Here is a 20878-nt window from a genome sequence, read left to right as displayed (position 1 = left end):
TTGCCTAAAAGAAACCTCACGTTGTCCTACGATAGGCCATATAAAAAAGATCGTGCTGGAGGTGAAGGAGATTATGTGAATTATGCACATATTAAGGTATAGCATATTTAGAACATGTCTCTATTCTATGAGTCTTTTTATTTCATGTGTTTGGCCTTGAATATTTGTGAACAACATTCTACAATGTGTTGTGTTTTACATGTTTTTTCCAGCAGATGAATTATGTGGAGGTATAAATAGTTGGTACTCTCTCATCCACAGTGCTAGAACATATTATAGATCAATAACATTTAATTTGACTAGTCACTGATCTACTGTTACTGCCACTGAAGCACTACAACGTCATTCATGTATGACAATGACTTCTCCTTTCAAAATTCATTAATTACTTTTTTAATTTAAATTTTACTATTAAGGTGAAATATGGTATACTCTGGCGAAATTCTGGAAAGATATTAAGATTTGAAAAAAACAGATACCACCTGCCCAAGCTTAATGCCATATACATACAAGAATAGTGAAAGAGTAAACTGAAAAATAACCTGAGAAAAACTTGTCGTCAAAAATGGCAAACAGGATATAGCAATCAGTTGCTGAATGTGTAACATTGCTGAAGTTATAAAAATCTAGATACATGAGCACTGAAACAATTAGTTGATTAGTTGATCAACAGAAAATTAATCTTTCAACTCTTTTGTTGAAAAATGACTCAAAAGACTTTGCCAGTTCCTCCTTCTCCGATGTGAAGATTCTGTTTTCTTCTCCTTGTTTTAAATTATAGACAAATATATCTCTTAGTTTTGGACTTTAAGTTGAAGAAAAAACTAAGAATTTCAAGACATCACATTGGGTTCTAGGAAATTAGAAATTAAATGTATTTATTGATCTATTTTTTTATACATTTTACATGAATCAAATATGTCAGTTAATCAAGAGAACATTCATCAGATTGTCAGTCAGACTATTAATAATTAAAATATCCTTTGCTTGTAGTCCTAATATACATGATATATCTGCATAAACTGTTGTCAGCATTTACACATAACATAATGCTACTTGAAAAAGTAATTACTTTACTAATTTGCCTGCTCAACAGCAAAAGCCATGAGTTCTATTAAGTTGCCTTACAACAACTCCAAAGCTGCCTCAGACCCACATGTCACATCTTCCGTATTTAACTCGTTTAGAGTCAGTAGGGGAGACCTTGCGGTTTAACAAGCAGCCACTCCTAATGTTACAGTTTGGAGGTACTGACCCTCAACAGCTAGCTTAGCCCCTGGTGATTGCGCCCAGCACTCCAGAAGTCCAAACCTCACGCTTCACAGTTCACCAGTTTTAATAGTTTGACTTTTGTTAAGTTTAAGTCTAGTTTTTAAATCAACAGTTTTCATCACTGACGTTTTTAAGTTTTCTAAGCGAGGGTATAGCTGTCACCATCTTTATTGTGTACAGTTACCATGGTAACGTGTGTCAGTCTAGTCTATCAAGTGATATCGAGTGAGTGGAAAGGGCACACACAGTGTTCATGTCACTTTGACAAAGATTTTTATTTTTGGGTGGTGAAGGAAACTGTTTTACTAAGCAGGAGGTAGGATGCAGTGTGTAATTCTGCAGATGTCACTGAATAGGACTTTTCATTAATTAGCTCACTTGTCCATTTGACTTTCAGATAATTGCTCAGTTTTTATTTTTGGCAAAAAATACAATACATTTTGTCATAGTCATCAACAGATGTTTTTGTTACAGTTTTTCTTATTTTTTTTCTCAAAATTAACACTGCAGTTAACATACAGTGTCTAGTAAAGACGACAAAGCATGTAAACTGGACAACTTGAGAGTTACAAGAAGGCACATTCCTCTACTTTTCAGGGCGGTAATCTCCAGCCCAAACACCAACTTGACTATTCTCTTCACTGACTTGCATCAAGGTAAAACAGATATCAGTCAACTCCGGGCAAGACAGTATAGGAGGTGTACAAGTTAAAGTAACCAAATATACTCAGTATTGCAGTAATGCACATAATTTTGGTGTAAGATAGAATATTCTGGACACTGTTCGGAGTCCACAGCTGAGTATACCCACAACAATAAACTAGACTACACCTGTGGTTATATGTTTCTGTTAAAACCTGAATATCAGGCAAGATATTGTTATGTGATATACAAGGTTGGATGGTTGATGGTTTGATTGCCACAGCCTATTTGGGTATTATTGCTGACCATGTGCATCTCTTTATAGACATAATTTCTAATGACTACTTCCAGCAAAGTAAAAGTCATCTAAAACTGGTTACATGAATATGACGGTGCTGAATCCAGTCGAACACCTTTTGAATGTGGCAGAACGAGAGATTTGTTCTACGAATGTGGAGCTGACAAATCTGCAGAATTTATGTGATACAGTGACGTCAACATGGACCAGAATCTCAAAGGAATGTTTCCAACATTATGTGGAAACTAATGCAATGAAGAACTGAGGCCCTACAAAGTACTGATATGGTGTTCCAAATGAACTGTTCGCTCAGTGTATTTTGGGGGGGCGGTTACCACATCTGTGTCAGTTAACTTCTGCTGAAAGGTGACAGAATAAATGCTGACATATCCAATTATATGTCACTGTCCTTCTGTAAAGAAAGAAAGTGTAGAGGAGACCTCTGAGAAGAGGCACATCTGCCACCTGATAAAGGCCACACAAACCAACCATGACACATCTCAGCCCCCCTACTTTCATTTCTCAGTGGTAAATATGAGAGCAGCTTTTTGACCTCCAGGAGCATCTCACCATTTCATCTCAGCACAGCATGTCAGACCTGATCACAGCACACATTTGAGAACCACAGGACTGTCATAAATGAGTAATGCAGCTGTCAGTTTAGCTCAGTTTCTCACCTTAACATAAAGTGCTTAAACCCCAACACAAAGCCCAGTGTCACACTTGCCCTCTGAGGGCAAAGATAGACAAACAGATCAAGTGATGTCATGCCTCTGGCGCATTGATTTACTGAGGGATCGCTTTTTGCATTTTAACACGACAGGAAAGGAAGGAAATTATTCCCAAAACATTCCACAAATGAAAAGAGGATTTTACTATTTCTAGTAGTAGGGGGCGTGTATGGGTGTAGCTATAAGTTAGATCATGAGGTCTTTAAAAGAAAAACATGTTGAATAGGACAAAAATGTAAAGTTAGATTATAAGTTGTATATCTTGTGTGCAAAGCTGTATTCGGCTTGAAGGTGGAGTTGGAGCAAGGCTCAAGGTTCAAAATTGTAAGGTCCATCCTCTGGGGAACATGAATGTAACATTTAAGTATGTACATTTTGACAATCATTTGGGCATGAACATGTATAGGAAACTTCATTGAAAAGAGGCCAATAACCCACTGAACAAAGACTTGAGTTGGTCATGATTTATTTTCATTAAGCTACTGTGACTCAGCTATTGATCTTATTTCCCGATAAAAACAAAACCCAAACAAAAACCCAAATGTTATATTAAAACTTCCTGTGTGTCATAGATTTCTTCAAGGTAGAGAACTACCAGCACCAAGGACATGTGGGGAACCAGATCAAAATATTAATCAGTCACAAGCAGAAGCAAAACACAAACATATTCAGAATATTCCAGCCTGGTCTGGTGATAAAACCTGTTGTGGCATCCAAGTTCACCACTTACAGAATGAGCTCTTCTATCACTGCTATATTTCTTACTGTCAATTCATGAAAGACCACTTGAAAGAGATTGTGTTGAATGAAATCTGACATTTACTGTAAAATCAACAATAAAACTCCACTCAGTTGCCAGTTTACAAGGTCCTCCCAGTTACTGTAAATTTAATGCAGTCAAATGAAACACCACTGCAATAAATCCTACATTCATGAAGGTTACAATGCTCAGTTTTTGTTGAAACTGTCTTGGAGAGATGGTGGAGTAGGCAGTTTGTGATGCTGTTGAAACATAGTTTGTTATACTGAGAGGTGTTGTTAATATTTTGACCACCCTACTTGTCTTACTGACTGTAGACTGAATACATGTCAATAGGATTTGTCTTCTGATAGATATGTTTGAAAGCAGGTTCTACAGCAAACAAACACATATGATATGCTCACATTTTCTTAAACAAGATAATAGGGATAACACTGTTTTTTTCAATTAATCTGCTATAATATAATTACAAAAATACAGATAATACCAAATATGACTGTAAATGAATCCCAATGATGTTCATTTTACCATAGACACCAAAGAAAAAGCAGAAGCCTTACATGTGAGAAGCTGGAAGCAATGCATTTTTGTCACTTTTGCTTGAATAATCACTCAAATGACTGATGGATGATCAAAATTGCTCTATTCCCCACAAATCATCGCATGGCGTTGGCGATAAAACTACACAGCTTCAAATTTCAAATAAAAACCTCGTGGAGAGAAGCACAGCGTCTTCTGTGGAAGCTTCAACAGACTGTGTGTAGGAGTCGACCTTTAACAGCAGCAGCCGCCTGTATAGTACAGCTGTGGCCAGTCAGCAGTTTCTATTCACCAACACGCATCAGCAAAACATGTCCAAAGACTGACTCTTAAAAAATACCACATAAAAGCGTTGCGTGCCTGATGAAGCGAGGCTGCAGAGTGCGCGCAGCCTCTCCACACTGCGTTTGACTTGTGAATGAAAAGAACCTGTTTGCTTGACCTTCATCGCACGATTGTCGTCCACCAGAAACAGAAAATAGGAAATATGAACTTGTTCATCTGCATATTGACACCAAGGAACACGTCTTATAAAATAATTTCAAGTAAACTTCAAATGACCACCAACAGCACAGCTTAAAATAGTCACGATGCTTCCTCCCTGCAACACCAGGAGGACAAAGGTACCAGCCAGGCGTAAAACTCCGTCGGTTTGAACAGGTTTTATCTGTTTCTAGACGCCAGCACCGCCGTCAGCTTTTACCTAACAGACCGGAGAGACTGGAGAGGAGCTTACAGGTGAGCTTAGGTGAAATACTCACAATGAGTGGCGGCGGATGCTCCGCTAAAGACGCTCAGAGTATAAAGGGTAACCATATGCAAAAGAAAAAACATCTTCCCAGTCGTGGTGTGGTTATCCGTGTGTCCACAAAGAGGGAAAACAGAGGACAGGTTCCTCCTTGCTCCTCCGGCACGGAGGAATAGAAGGAGTCTAATGTGAAGGAGCAGCCCGCTTCCACGACGACACTCCCTTACTGTGAGGTACAGCTCTCTCTCTCTCTCTCTCTCTCTCTCTCTCTCTCTCTCTCTCTCTCTCTCCCTCTTTATTGGAAGAGCAAGAGCACCGTGAAGCCCAAGCATTGCAATAAAAAATGCAAAGCAATAGCAAAGATACCACAGAGAAAAGCTGCAAGCAGCAATTCCTATATATGCTTCTGTGAATTCTTATAACTTTATTGTAAAATTTCAAGTAGCCAACGGTGCCCTGTATGCTTGGAGGGTTGGAGCAGCAAAGTGCCCTTGCGGGTGATAATGAATCTATTCTCACTTAAACTAATTCCAGCTTCTGTATTTGTGGTACTGACAATCATCTGCTTATCTTGTCATATTTTGTGCAAAGAGCAGAAAGTGTACTGGGGTTTCTGTTTTAAATTCAAATTTAGAGGTTAGAGGTTTTAGCATGTAATCGTGTGATATTAGCAAGTATGGGGCTGACATCAGGACTCTATAATAGTTACCATCTTAGTTTAGTGTGTACCATTTTCTGGTAAGGCACCATTTATGAAGGCTCTATATATTGCAGTCTCATCATTAGTAACTGTTTACTGATGCAAATCAGTTATAAACTAGCAATAACGACAACTTTTGAGTTGCATGAATGGGTGGAAAATCCTCCCACAGCATGACACTGCTAGCTCTGAGATTCATCAGATAAAGCCCTCCAAGCCATTAAGTGTGCAGGTGTAAATCTTAGTAAGTCATAAATATAGGATAATGGGTTTCAGCAAAAGTTAGTCACTCACCCATAAATGTTGATAAATCATTAATAAGGGGTTCTCCAATAATCTGTCGAGTCTGTAGTTATAAATGTTAATCAGCTGTTTAGAAATGGATTTTGGTCCAGGTGCCCTGCAGCCCTTTTTTCAGAGGGTGAATGGCAAAACAGTCTATTGGTGGGGACTGTCCCAAATGACAGCTGAAAATACAAAAGTGTCATGCTGGAGTCCGGCTTTTCCACAACCTAAGGGATCATCAAAGTCTCTGTAATTCATCCACTGGGGAACATGAATGTCTGCACAAAATGTCATGGTAATCCTTTCAATAGTTGTTGAGATATGTCAGTCTGGACAAAAGTTGTGGACTGATGCACATTACTAGTCTTAGAGCCATGCCATGTTTAAAAATCTGAATCTAACAAGAAAAAAAAGATAGAGACAACAAATGGTTTGTACATCACTACACTACATACACTTTATAGCTATACTGCTATACTGTATATCATAGTATACTGTAATAAAATAACAACAAATCGTTGCAACAAATCAGTAAAATAGAAAATAAATATGATATAGTTTAACAATTAAATCTAATGGTAATAGGGAAAACCATAGAAGAACAGAGATAATAAAAAGAGGGAAAGCAGAATTCAAAGGAGTTCATTACAGCTTTATTGCGCTGCTGGTTTTCTCTCTGGCTATTTCACTGGTTGTACTGGTCAGGCTTTTCCAGCAACTAAATTCATCTTTTTTTATGAGAATGTGTCTTTGGCATTTTAGTTCTATTTTGCTGTAGAATTTGATTCTTATGTCTTCACAAAGGCTTCAGTGTATCACAAAGTGTTTCTCCATATCTCTACATCTTGTTGTTGGCAGAATTGACTCAGTCTGCTTTCTCTAGGTTTGCCAGGTTTTTCTGTGACAACCAGTCTCAATGGCCAATGCGTGGTCACTTGCATGGTCACTCAGTCTTTTTTGGATTAATGTCTTTCTTGGTTTGTGATTGCTCACACTGCCCATCATAATCCACCACTCTGTAGTGTTTGTTCAGTGTGAAATAGTATTGAAGTTTACTTTGAGTTTGTGTCATAGACATCCAAGCAGGCAGATGCACTTTCTTTATTTGGCTATAAATTGGTTTGTCAGACACCGCCTGCTACTAAGGGGAGCAAAGCCTCATGACCTGCTGTTAAAGAACTTCTCTCTCTCTTCTTTGGGAGCCTTAACTTTGTATAATACAACATCCACTTGACTATTATATAATAAATTTCCAGTTTGTTATAGATAAATTATGGATTTATTTTATTTGTAGCTAGGTTCAGTTCACAAGCGTGGAATGACGGGTGTTGTAACAGGTTGGTAATATTTTCATTCTTACCATGACAGTCAGTGACTTTTGTCAGTGAATTTGTCACACTCCTTTTCAGACATGTTATAAAACATGTATAAATTCTCTTCTTCTTCTCTTCCACCCAAGATTTACTCCTTCCTCTCTCCACCGAAAAATCCAGACTCTGTGAATATGCAGATATTGTCAATGTATAGACAGATGACAAATGTAAGGGAGCAGTCACTGAAGAGCTTCTGCAGTTGGTTTTAGGAGGTTTTGATAGTCATTAGGGAGGGGTCCTTCTAGGGATCTTTTGGAGGTTCTAATGCTCTAACTTTGAGAAAGGCTCTTAATGTAGTTTTTAAAGTTTAATTGGATTCTAGAGGTCCTTCAGAAGGTTCAGTAAGGATATTGGTTGTAGTGGCCATTGAGGAGGTTCCACAGGTCCTTTCGGAGTCTCTAGGGGTCCCTAGGAGGTTGTAGTGTCCTTTGTGAAGTTCTAGTAGTCCTTCAGGGGTTTCTAGTGGCCTTTAGGATATTTTGGGGGTCCTCTGTGTGGTAAAACACCTATGGGACATTTTGAGGTGATGTGTGTGACAGTTTTGCCTTCCACCATCAGAAAAATACCAAATGAAAGAATGTCCTTTGGTAGAACATTGTTTATCCCTCCTGTAGAGTTCAATACACTAAGAATTTATGAAAGGAAGAGCATTGCAGATGTTCTAGATCCTTGTGGTGAAACAATTACTAATACACTTTTGTTTCTTTTTTTAATTTGGCCCCCATTTATATGTATGCTGGAGGCTTCAAATTTCCACATCACACTAAGTTTCATACTGGACTGTGATTGGCTGTGAACTCAGATTTAAGATGAGCACTGGGAAACTTTCATTGTCCTTTTGAAGATAAAAGTGAAAAGAGCCGTCCAGTTTAAAGTTTAAAAGTTTTTTCACAGTATGACATACATTATTCAATACCATGTATGCTATACACTAAACACTATGCTACACTATACAACAATGTTACTATAGTCCACTATAATGAAGGGAAAACACATTCTTGAAGATAAAGACAGAAAGATATGATGAGATGAAATATACTTTAATAATGGCTCTTCTATGGTGAGAGCCATACAAGGCGATCAAATAAAATGAAAAAAAAAACAAGGAGAGGAGGCAGATTTTGAAGACGCTCAGTACAGTTTCATCTGTTGTTCTGCTGGTTTTCCCTCAGGCTCTGACACATATTGCTGCTTCCCCAGCAATGTCAGTTTATTCCCCAAGTAAATGTTGAATTTTGTTTTGGTGTGAGTGTGTGTTGAATTTGTGGTATTTCATATTCTATAGTGAAAGAAAAACAAAGCATTGCAAACATATCCTGTAAAACAGATATAAGGTGAGATATACAGTAGTTTAATATTTGAATATGAACAAAAAATTATAAAGAGAAGCTCACCCTCTGAAGATCTTTTCAGCACCACAATGACAGGTATACTGCCTCTTTAGCTGCCACCCTACTATGTTCAGTAGTTAGCTGATGACTTTGTGTGCTGTTTGGTGCTGAGACTCAACTGAAACAGGAAATGTGAGGGCAGTGAAAATAAAATATATAGAGAGCTCAACATTTCACACTAAATGTAGTCATTTTACCCACTAACAATATGAAAAAATATATATATTTAAAGCAACTTTAAATAAAGTATATTTTCTTTCTCTCACTCCCTTTTTCTTTAAAGTACAGAAAGTACAGAAAGTAGAGTAGAGATTTTCATCATAAGCAGGAAATATGATTATCACAGCCTGCACTTTGTCCCTGGGATAGCAGCACCATTTCACAGCTGACTAGTGGACAAAAGCCCAGTAATTCTAGTGTTAGAAGGGGAATTAGACTCAGCTTGAACAGCCATAATGTTTCCTCTATATCTTTATGTAAGCTTTTGTCTACATAATGCAATAGTTATCATATCCGAATTGCCTACAACTTTAGTCATTGAAATAAATGTTCCTAAATGTACTGAGCTCCAGAGAGTCATGAAAGGATCAAAGGAACATGTCGCTGCGAGGAGCTGAACATGAGAAATGCTACAATGGAAAATGGAAATGGCTAACTGACATTGTCAGCCACTTCATTTTAATTGCATGGATTATGGAGCTCATTTCCAAAGCTAATGTTTCTTGTTTCATTGCCTTTCATAGTCCTCCCTGCTTTATTGCTCTCTCTATAGCTTTTCTTTCCACGGCAAAGCCAATTAAGTCCCTTCATGCTTTCTTTTGAATCACATGGTTCTTTTTGGTTCATTCCAAGAAAAATGCCCACATGGGACATGTGGAAGTGGTCGTCATTACTGACTTGAAACCACTGACTAGAGGTTGGCAGAACAGTCTCTCCTTACCACAAAAACCTAGATGAAATAAGTTTTCCTGGTCTCAGCTGTGAAGTTTCGCAAAAAGACACAGTATGCAACAGAAAAAAAACAAAAAAAACAAAACAAAAGAAAGTAGACATATAAAAAACTACATAAAAAATATGGCATAGGTCCTTATCAGAGGCTGCATAATGTTAAATCAAATAGATTTGCCTTGGATTATTTAATTTGCATATTGTTAGAGGCATGAAAGGCCAATAAATCAAACTATTTCAAAATAAAAAGTAAAGAGAGAAGGAAAAACAACAATATTTTGTAGCTACATAATGTTAATTGTTCTCACTATCCTTTTAATCATGTCACATCTCCTCAGTCTCTGATTCCCCCAATCTGCAGTTTGAGAACAAAAACAGATGTGAGAAGAGCAATAAAAGACCTTTATCATATAATTGAATCATTTTGGATAATTAATACAAAACAGCTTTACTATGTGAAGAAACATGACTTGTAGGAACAATTAGAGTCATTGCATATGACTCATGCATGGATTTCCTCTACTGTAAAGTAAGTGGAATTTTCAGTTTAATAAGATGCCTGAAATGAGTAGTGCTTGTATGACAAGCATTCCCTTAAATGTGTGTGAATGCTGGACTGTGTGTACCCAAACCAGTCTTGCAGAAGTTTGTGAATCAGTCACAAAATATAATCTGTTGATTTGTGTACATGTGGCACTCAGCAAGACTTTAAAACTAATGTCTTTAAGTTGGAAACATATTCTTGAAAAAGTGGAAAATTCAATACCTACATTTTTTCTGACTATTACAACACAAACTGCTGACTGGGTTGGTGTGCTGGTCATTCAATTTACACTCAAGCTAAGAGGATTTACACCTTTACAACCTTAATTGTTGTGAACTATATTGCTCACATTGTACACACAACAATATACTGTGTTACATGGCATAAGAATTATATTTGGCTGGGGATTTGCCTAAATGACTGGGTGTGGAGTTTTCATGTCATTGCATTTACAATTCGTAAAAGTTTATTTAATTTCACAATCAAATAATCTATGAATGAATTAATGTCTTTCCTCCTTGACCTCTTCTTATCACTGAGCAGAAAGTTAGAGTTGTTTCCATATTGCCAATGAAGTCTTTTGTCCAGTTAAAATTGTCAAAAGACAGTTATACACTCCAGTCGAACACACATAATGACTGCAGTGTATTCAAATAGCAGCTAATTAAATGGAACCATGGTACACCTTGCCCTCAGTTTGATGGAACAGATATTCTTCACTGTTGTGGTAATGATGTTTTTCATCTCTTGTTCATTTGTACAGTAAGTACTTTAACACCTTCCAGTAAAAGCTTATTGTCACTCTCCTTGTCCTCAGGAAAATTTGTTCACAGAGGTTTTCAACCACTTACTGTATTGCAAGTCCCTGTTTTTCAGCATGGTAGTTGTTTTTATGTTATTTGGCATTTACAGAAAAGTGCAGGACTCAACACTTGCAACAAGAATCACAAATGGCTAAAATAATATATATATTTTTTTAAATAAAAAACAGTCCTTTTGAAAATATTTTCTAGTTCTTTGGCCTGAAATTGTAGAAGTTTCAAATACATGCATCACTTCCATATCTCATAAGCTGCACTGAATGGCTCTAACGGGCTGTGAGATAAAATCAGTTATTTTGCAGGCTATCACCTGAATAAATGCTATCACACTAGAATAAGTACCTGATGTACACTCCTAATTTTGGCTGTGGAAAGAAACACCTTGGTGCTGGATAAATAGAAGAACTCCAATTTATTCAAGGTTCAATTTATTCATTGATGAAATGATATAAATTTCACTGCTCCCATTCTAATCTACCAACACTCATTACAAAACATAAGACATACAGTACATACCCATAAAATGAAACCAGACACCAAAACAACATAAAAACATTAAATCCTCTGCATCAGTTCTTCACAGTTAAGTTTGAGTTCAGTTGTGATGTGTTTGACTTAGCTAGTTAAAGGTGCTGTAGTAGTTTTTGATATCCCTACATAGTCAACATTAGCATTAACAGCTGTGTACTTACTAGTCTAGAAGAAACATTGCAAGTTCAGCAGGCTTTTGGGAAGTAAAAAGATGTTAATGCCAATGTTGACTATGTAGTGAAAAAATGACATATAGCATATCTGTTTAAAGTTGAGTATGAGAGGTAAATTGGTTGATATTTTAGACCTAATGGAAATTATGTTTAATAATAATAAATTACATTTAACAAAAATATACCTCATATTACAAAACATTATGTCAAACACACACAATTCAGTGCAGAGGTGAGAAAGGTCCATCTCTGTTGTTTCATATGAGCATTTCTTTCAGCTTTAATGAGAACAGTAGAGTGCAACACAGTTAATGTGCATTTATTTAAATCATGTCTCCCCTCTCTCTATGACAGCTGGCTTTTCAGAAACTTTCCATTCTTTTTAATCTGCATGAAGAAAACCACGAATTCTGAACAAACAATCATGGACAACAACTGGCAGCTTATTTTGTTTAAGTGCACTGACTTTTGCACTGAAAGGGCCTTAAAAAGAAGGAAAAAAGCACAAAGTTTTGTGACATTCTGGATGGAGAGGTGTGGACAGTGTAGTCTGTATAGCCCTCAGAGGTACACAGGAACAACTCAACAGTGTAAAACTGAGGTAACTTCAGTTAAGGCAGTTTATTTACCGGCACGTCAGCCTCTGGTGACACACAAATGATGTGATTGGTTGCTGATGTCAGTCACAAATATCAAACATTTTTAAAGACTAAAGACTAAATTTGGTGAAAAGTTGGTGGAAACAATCTTTATGTCTACAGGTTTCAGCTAGTCTTAAGGTTTGTCCTAATCTTAAATTCTAACTCAATTTAGTGATTTACAAATAATTATTAAGGACTAACTAACCTAAGTAATGGATTTGTGAATAGCAGATGCAATCCAATCCTGCACAACAAAATAAAAACACTGCCTCAAAGTGTGTGAGAGAAATAGCCTTCTGCTTCATTTAATATGACAATCCATACTGTCCCCACACACCAGATGTCTGTCATCAGTAATCTTATAAATCATCTTAGACAGATGATCACGATCTACGGGGTCCACAGTCAGCCTCCTAGCCTTCTGGAAATGTCATTTATCCTGTCTTTGTCAATCACACAGTATGCCCACCTTTTCTCAATATACAGTAGTTACAAACGCTGCATATAACAGACACAAAATCATCCTCAGCACTCCAGCATTGACATTAAAAGCCTACAGCAGTTTAAATATGGTTTCAACTATAGTCCACATGATCACGCAATCTCAGCTTGTAACTTAGGACTGCTCCCAGGTCATTATAGTGATGCACAGAACCCTTTATACATGAGCAGCTTCCACTTCATTTTTACAGAAATCAACTCCCATCTATCTCATTTAGAGTTACCAAAATTCAACACTAAGTAATTTATGTCTTGATATTGTATAACTAAACCGAGTTCATCCTGATAATCTCTTGAGGTGAGGCTGCTACAAGGTGTAACAAGATGTTTTGTACCACACATGCAAATGTGGATGTTTACTACAACCATGTGTTTGCATTTTTTTTCCAACCCAGAAGTTTCAAAGTGTCTGAGCTGTGGGAGGGAGAATATAACCTATGGCTGCATGATCTGTTTTTGAGTTGTTTGTTTGCAGTAATGTGAACAAAAGGGATAAGAAGCTTTATTAAAATTAGACATGTCAGTGTTATATTTTAGATTAGAGACTGTTTTAAAGCTGCATTGCTTGCACTCTCATTTACAAGACAGATTTGGACTTCAATAGAGGTTGGACTTGGAGTATAAAGCATAAATATATATTGTTAAATAAAGATCTTAGTGTGCAAGGTTTTTGAAACAATTCATTATTAATCTAGAGATTAACAAAATGTTACCCTCCTTTGTGATATTTTCAATGTATAGCTTCTTCAAAGTTAAAGTTAATTAATATTTCAGTTTTTACTCAAATGCCTAGATTGGAAAAGGAACAAAAGGAAGTAGACTGTTTTAAACTGAATTCTACCTCTATTTGATTTGAAGTTTTCAGGCAAAAAGCAGTTGTTGTGTTTGCCACAGGAGTTTTTCAAAAAAAAGGATCATTCAGGTCTGCATTGAATACCCAAGGTCATGTTTCATTCCACTAACAGAGTGTAGAGGGAAAAAAAAGAAAAGAAAAACAAAGCATCTTTTTATGGTGCAGATCAGTCCTTCAATTAAAAAAAAATATTGAATGTCTTGAACATAATATAAGTCTGTTGAATATTTGTGCTGCAAACTCTGTTTATTATAATTACAGTTTCATTTTATGCATTATTGAGAGTTTTATTAAACGCTTTCCACCAGTATTTTTATGTTGCAAAAAATATATTGCTTGTTTAAAATACTGTATTGTCATATTCCCATGACCTATTCAATTCAGTAGAAGCTGTCATTTTCTCAAGGAGATAATGGAAAAGGCAGGTGAACGCAGCTGCTGGTATCATTTTGGGCCACAAGGCTCCTATCCAGCACTGTAATATATTGCAAGCATACTCTCATTTTGAGGGAGATTTGTCATAATACCAAGTCGGCCAGATGCGTTCCACCAGTTGTAGAAGCTTTTCCTCGCCCACTGGGTCACCCTGTCAAACACAGAGAAATATACTCTTTGTCATACTTGGGCTCCTACCATCTTGCATTACAGAGAGGGAGGGAATGGAAAGAACTCAGCTGAAAATCACAAAGCTGAACGGGTCGGTGCAGCAGATTTAGCTTATGCACCTAAATGTGTGTTCATGTGCGCGTGAATGAGTGTGTGTGGTCCTACATTGTGAGACCTAGACACGGTGAATCAGGGGCTACACTTACTAAGTATTTTATCTTTCAGCCACTAGTTTGAATGGCACTAGCAGTCCTTAGCTAAAAGTGTCCTTTTAAAACTTAGAGCATCTAACAGAAAATGTAATTGCAGAATGGAGAGAATTGCACAAGCATGGGCTATGTTCACAGTGATTATAATATAACATAATGTTCATCATTGTAGGCTACAGAAGTGATACAGTAATTTGACAGTTACAAATACGTACCTGCCAAATTACTGTAGGACTTCAAGCCAATATGTATACATCTGTCTCTCTCTCTCTCTCTCTCTCTATACATATATATATATATATATATATATATATATATATATATATATAGACACACACACACACACACACACACACAGATGTATACATTGGCTTTATCTGATTTATTTCTCAGTGGCCAAGTAGTGGACAGTTATTCAGACCTCAGTCTCCAGTTTTACTGTTTCAGTCTGTGAGTCAGGTAATTTAATTCCTATAGTGCCACATCCACCACTGTAAAGGTATCTTTTGTGATAGAGTCAATACCTTTTCAACGCTCATTATCATAGCAGCAGCAGCTGACTGAGCGATTTAATGAATAGATGTATTCTCTCTGTTGTGCAGTCAGACATTCGAGAGCTGGTGGCATACATTGTATTCTGATCTATTTAGTCATTCTCTTTAGTTTCTCTGATGAGTTTGACCCTGTGTTATTGTTGATCATCAGTGCAACATAGCAAGCCCTTTCTCTTTGATTCTGACTGCCTGACAGTAAAACCTGATGTTTACCACTGTTTTCATAAATACTTCTTTGCAATCTGCATTTATTTTAGCTGAGCTTTACAATATATTTTCAGATTTTGTCCGTACATATACAGTGTTAAATGGTGCTGTTCACAGTGGACAAACCTGGAAGTGGAAGCATTTGTGAAACAATGCATAGATTTATTCAGAAAGATGGAAATGATGATTTTCAAATCATGATCCATAGGTTTTAAAAGTGGAGGGAACCCTGAGGCACTGGGATCAAAATCTGGCATTTACCAGTGATGACTTACACACTTGAATAGGCATTCATTCATTTTACACTCCAGTGTGGCAGAACTATCTCAGTGTGATTATCTGTATCTCTACAGTACTGTGTGTTCAGGGCTCTATTAATATTCCCCATCCTCATCAGGGTTCTTTTATATGAATTTTCACCTCAACAAAAGACAGTATAATCATTCCTTTGTCTCCACCCCCCCCCCCCCCCCCAAACACACACACACGCTCACTGACAAACTGAGGATCAGCAAGGAATTCTGCATTCCTGAAAGACAACAAACGGAGAAATTAATTGAATTTGTAGCTTAAGAACAAGTGGATGACTTGCAGAGTAAATATGGATTCCCAATGCATTTTGAATGTCTAAATAATGTACAGACATAGATGTGGTGCATCTGGCTGTAAAGGTTGAATGCCCTATACCTCCTAAAGGTTGTGTACTCTAAAACCTTACTGATTACAAGTTTTCCGATAGCCATATGACTTTGTAAAGGAAAGCAGTGTCCTACAATTTACTTCTCTTTTAAAGCTTCCTGTCATAGAGGCATATAATAAAGCACTTTGTCAGTGACACTCCCCCTTTTCATTATAATTTTCTCTGTCTCTGCTTGAGGAGAGGAAAGAGGTCAGTGTGAGTGCACTCAGCCAGTGGCAAAGCTACAGAAGCTTCACATAGAGGCTAATTCAGAGCGCAGCCCTCCACCATCAAAGTGCTCAGTTGTGGATTTAATTGAGAACGGCTAAGCTTCCAACTGGGGATTCGACACCACAGCCAGCTGACATTGGCAAGTCATACCACCTCTTCATAACTGCAGTTCTCTTTTTGCTGAGACAGAAAACTGAGTTTACAGTTACAATTACATCCCTCTCTCTCATCGCCAAGATAATTATTCCCTTCTGAACATCTCGGAAACTGAGAATCTGCTGTGCTGCTTCAAACCACACTAGTGTTGCATTATTTTGAAGTGGGTACATTTTTTATCCCCAAGTCAGTTTTGTCAGAATTGGTGGTGTTATTGCTAATTGCCAAAGAAGTGATGGTGTAAGTGGGCCACACGGTCACAGCTGTAACGAGATGGATAAAATATACATCTACATCCACATGTCTAGACATTTCAAAGACAACTTTTAAACAATAACTGATAATTGAACAACACAGAAAAATACACTTTAGAGAAAAGTAGAATGTACAGGATTATGTAGTGTTTCATACCTCAGGGACATCACCCCATTATTACTAGTTTCTGGCTTTCAGATCAAAAAGCAAAGTCAACGTTGCCATCACTTATATTCACTTATTAAGTGCTCTCCTGTCCTTAGACCGTTCATGAGGCAAAATTCATCAAAACAGCACCACTTAAAGTGCACCATATTTACACTGACAATAGGGTCTGACCTGGAAAAAATGCCACCAATCAAAGGATACCAGCTGTGCCTGCAGTATACATACAAATTGAGGTCAATGAGCTAAACAAATAAAGTGTAGAGCTCTTACCAGAGTAAGCACACATAGAACTTTAGCTAAAGATAGATTCACCTTACAAAGCCTGGCACTCTAAGGACATTATTTTTCATGTTTACAAGTCAGAACCCTAATGTAGTTTATAATTATCAATAGTGACAAAAGGCAGATACAACAATTATTATTAATTAAAGACAAAACAAAAATGCAACAAAAAAGGTTTATTTTTTAACAAGAAAGAATTATTACAAGAAATAGTTTTTTAACAAGACTTTTAAAACAAAAGTTTTAAAATTATTACTATCATTATTATTATCAATGGGGAATGTTATATTACTTAAAAAGACCAGAAATCCTCAAAGCTAAAAAAAAATTCTAATAATAAACTTCATTACAACTAACAACTGACTGCAGACTGTGCAGGGAGGGTATCTGCATACAGGCTAAGTGATCCACAACTACTGAAAGTAATAACATTAAAAAAAAAAAATGGGGGCAAACAAATCGTGAGGAGCTTATGTTGGCCGCCCATTAATCATAGCATCACACTTAGAGGGAAGTCCTCATTAAGGCCCTGCAGTTTCAACGTTGGTAATTTATGTATCCAAAATACTTCTTGTCTTCTAAAGAGTAGGTCAAGGTCCCCTCCCTGAGGTAGAAGAGAAACTTTTTCAATGCTGTGAAATTTCAACTTCAGCTATCATGCCTCACGTCACTGTAATGTGCTGTGATGGGATGGTCGTGGCCATTATGCCTAATAGTATTTAAGTGTTCTCTAAAGTGGTTTTTCTAGCTTTTGCTACATGGACAATGTACTTGATAGACCACAATTACTGAATTGATAAACATCTTTTTTTCCAGTATGTGGATGGTTAATTGAAGGCAATTTTAGGTGTTGCTGCATTGTGAACAGTTGTCATTGGGGAGGAAAGTGAGACGTGTTTAGACAGGAGAAGTGTTGGGACTATTTTGAGTGAAATTTAAATTTAAAAAAGGCAGATCACAGAAAGTTCTTGGGAGTTACGTGTGTGATGTTAACATATACCAGTGCTTTTTAAAAACTGTCAAGAACTTGAACCATGAGACAGGGACTCAATAACACAACTCAGAGACGATGCAGGAGTAGACAGTAGACAGTAGTGTTTATTTGGAGCAAGTTTGGTACATGGGCAAGCAGTCAGATAGGCAGGCAAACAAAACCAAAAAGGACAATGCAGAGGAGAGGTCCAAAAAACAGGGGAAAAAGAGGTGAGGGAGCACACAGACTAAATTCACTAGGAGGGGGAGGACATTAAGACACAGCTGCAACACATTAGGGCAGGGCACGCAGTCACAGGAGCGGGAACACACAAGGGCAGGAATTACAAAATAAAAGACCAGAAACATGACCTTGACGAGAAGAGTCCAATATGACTCTTAGTAGCCTGTGAAAGGAGAAAAACTAGTCATGCTGGGAATCGAAACCTTTTTTTGTTTTGTTTACTGTACCAAGGACTTTCAGAAGTTCAGTTCTGGATTTGTTCAAAATTTGATTAAAGCATTATCGATCCAGGTGGAAGGATAGGGAAAATCTCAATTTCAGTTCTCTGGCACTTTTAAGAAAATCCTCTGTGACAAAACCAACTTCTGAAAATGATTTAGCAGAAGACCTCTCTTCAGAGGTATGTGAGTATGTGAGAAGTTATGACAAAAAAATCATTAAAACCATCTATGCTGCCCTTTAAAAGCCAGAAAATGTCAACAGTGTACCTCAATGATGTCATTAGGCAAATGTGTATTCTATCAGTATTAAAAAATAATTTCTTTTTTTTTAAATCAAGATCTGCATAATTAGGCGCACATATGGTGCCAAGTTGGCCAAATCAATAACAAGCTGGACAGGAGGAATGGCCATATGGTCTCCACTTTCTAAATAAAGACTAAACAACGCATCATCAGACACCTCTTGGAGGTCTGACATCGTATTAATGAAATCTGTAGAATCTTTTACATAAGCAAGTGACATTTTTAAAATAGGACTCATATGAAAATCACCCCTTTCAGAAAGGGGTGAAAGTATTGAATCTGCCGGTGCAACTATGGGATGGCCAGGAGGATTTGTTAATGATTTATTTATTTCTGGAGCAGATTGAAAAGACTGGATGTATGGGATGCCGACAGTACAAAAAGTCTAATTCTGAATTTGAAATCCATCCCCTTTATTTGGCTTCATTAAGATAAGAAAATCAAATCAGTTGGAAAGATTTTGTAAGATCTGAAGTTAATAGCACTTCTGACTAGATAGCTGAGTGAGAATTTCTGCTTTATATTTAACAGCATCTTATATGCAAATTGCCTCTTCCCTAATCTTCAGATTTTATAATTATATCTTTGTCATTCATTCACTCTTTAAACACTTGTCTTTCATTTGCTGATAGATTATTGGGAGCATGAACAGGCTGCTTCACGGTGTTTGTAATTGCTTGGTCAACAAGACGACAAAAGGTGTTAATGGAAGCTCTGGAAACATTAAGATAAAATATCATGTTTGGCCTAAGTTTAGAGGAAGCTGTAGGATTTCCATTACTCACATGGGAGCACTTAAATAAATCCTCTTTCTGTCCAAAAACATTCACTTCCCTGGTGGGACCAAATAACAATCCCTTAGAAAGAAGTGTATTGTTGACTCTCAGAAGAATCTTTTTCTGATAATTACCAGATTCTGGGTTTTTGCATGGCCACACTTGAAAGTGGAGTGAAAAGCCAGTCGTGATAGAGAGGGAGGGAAATGGGGACATTTTTAAGAAAGTCTCTCCAGGAACACATTCATTGAGTTGCACTCAGTTGTTCACATTAGAAGTGCCATAAATAGTTCCTGAACAAAAGAGAGCAGAGAGCTAGAGAGAATAGTACAATGTCTGGCTCCACAGACACTCCACACACACCTACAGACACACCTCATAAATGGTAAGGTGTAGGGGGATGGGGTTTCTGATTCTATTCCCTACACAAAAATATCTATGACTTGAAATATGGAATTTTACATAATGAAATAAACCTCCTATTCTGTACTGCGGACTGCCCTGGCTGCTGTACTTTTACTTATCAGTCTCCTAGTTTAGGAGATAAATAGTCAGCTGATGTGGCTCACCTTTGCAGCCTTGGACCTGGAGGCCATAAACTAGTTGCATTGTCTCAGTCTTGCTAGCTAGGTTTCCCATCCAGAGGTAACACAATTTTTTTCAATTTTGATCAGTTTTATCAATTTTGGTGAAAGAGAAATTGAATATATGTAGCATTCTATTCACTGCAGTAAAGAGAATATCAGGAGATAGTCAGGCCCCTATTCCAACATTATTTTAAAATGTAGCATCCAGCATTTCCAACCGGAAATATGAGAAGACCAAGAGAGGTATGTACATAACAAGAGACATGAGGACAGATATTCTTAACCCAGCATTTTTTGGATCTATGAACATACCCTGATCAAGACCAATTTACAGTTAAGTATTGGCACCTGTGGTGTTCCACATAAATATTTCAGCGTGAACTATATATTTTGAGGCTACAATCAATGTATAGATCCTTGTACAGCTGCCAAGGGCAAATGTTCCTGTCAGTATCTCCACCTCTGACAGATCAACACCATTTTCTTATATTTATTTGTGTCTGCGTGTGGAGCCAGGTGCACCTCCTTATCTGTATTTGCAAGCAAACAAGGGCAACCTGAAGAACTCTGTGGGTGAACCGGGAAAAATCTGACTAGAAAATGTTGCAACATTTCAAAAAATAAGTTGCTTGAAACTTAGTGGTCAATAAATGGTAGAGGTTTCAATAGAAGTAAC

At 37.2% G+C, this 20878-nt stretch overlaps 1 protein-coding gene across 1 annotated transcript in view; it reads right to left on the bottom strand.

Annotated features, from left to right (window-relative positions):
- Positions 1-5216, bottom strand: part of LOC108872819 (contactin-associated protein-like 5) — a 70937-nt gene extending 65721 nt beyond the window's left edge. Inside the window, 1 exon segment of the mRNA XM_018660702.2 lies at positions 5005-5216. Within this exon segment, the coding sequence (XP_018516218.2) occupies positions 5005-5077 (73 nt within the window). The 5' untranslated portion in view covers positions 5078-5216.
- Between the last annotated feature and the right edge of the window lie 15662 nt (positions 5217-20878).

Source organism: Lates calcarifer, linkage group LG1 (genome assembly GCF_001640805.2).
Source record: "Lates calcarifer isolate ASB-BC8 linkage group LG1, TLL_Latcal_v3, whole genome shotgun sequence".
NCBI lineage: Eukaryota > Metazoa > Chordata > Actinopteri > Centropomidae > Lates > Lates calcarifer.
The sequence above is the reverse complement of the archived record's forward strand: the minus strand, read 5'-3'. Positions and strand labels throughout refer to the sequence as shown.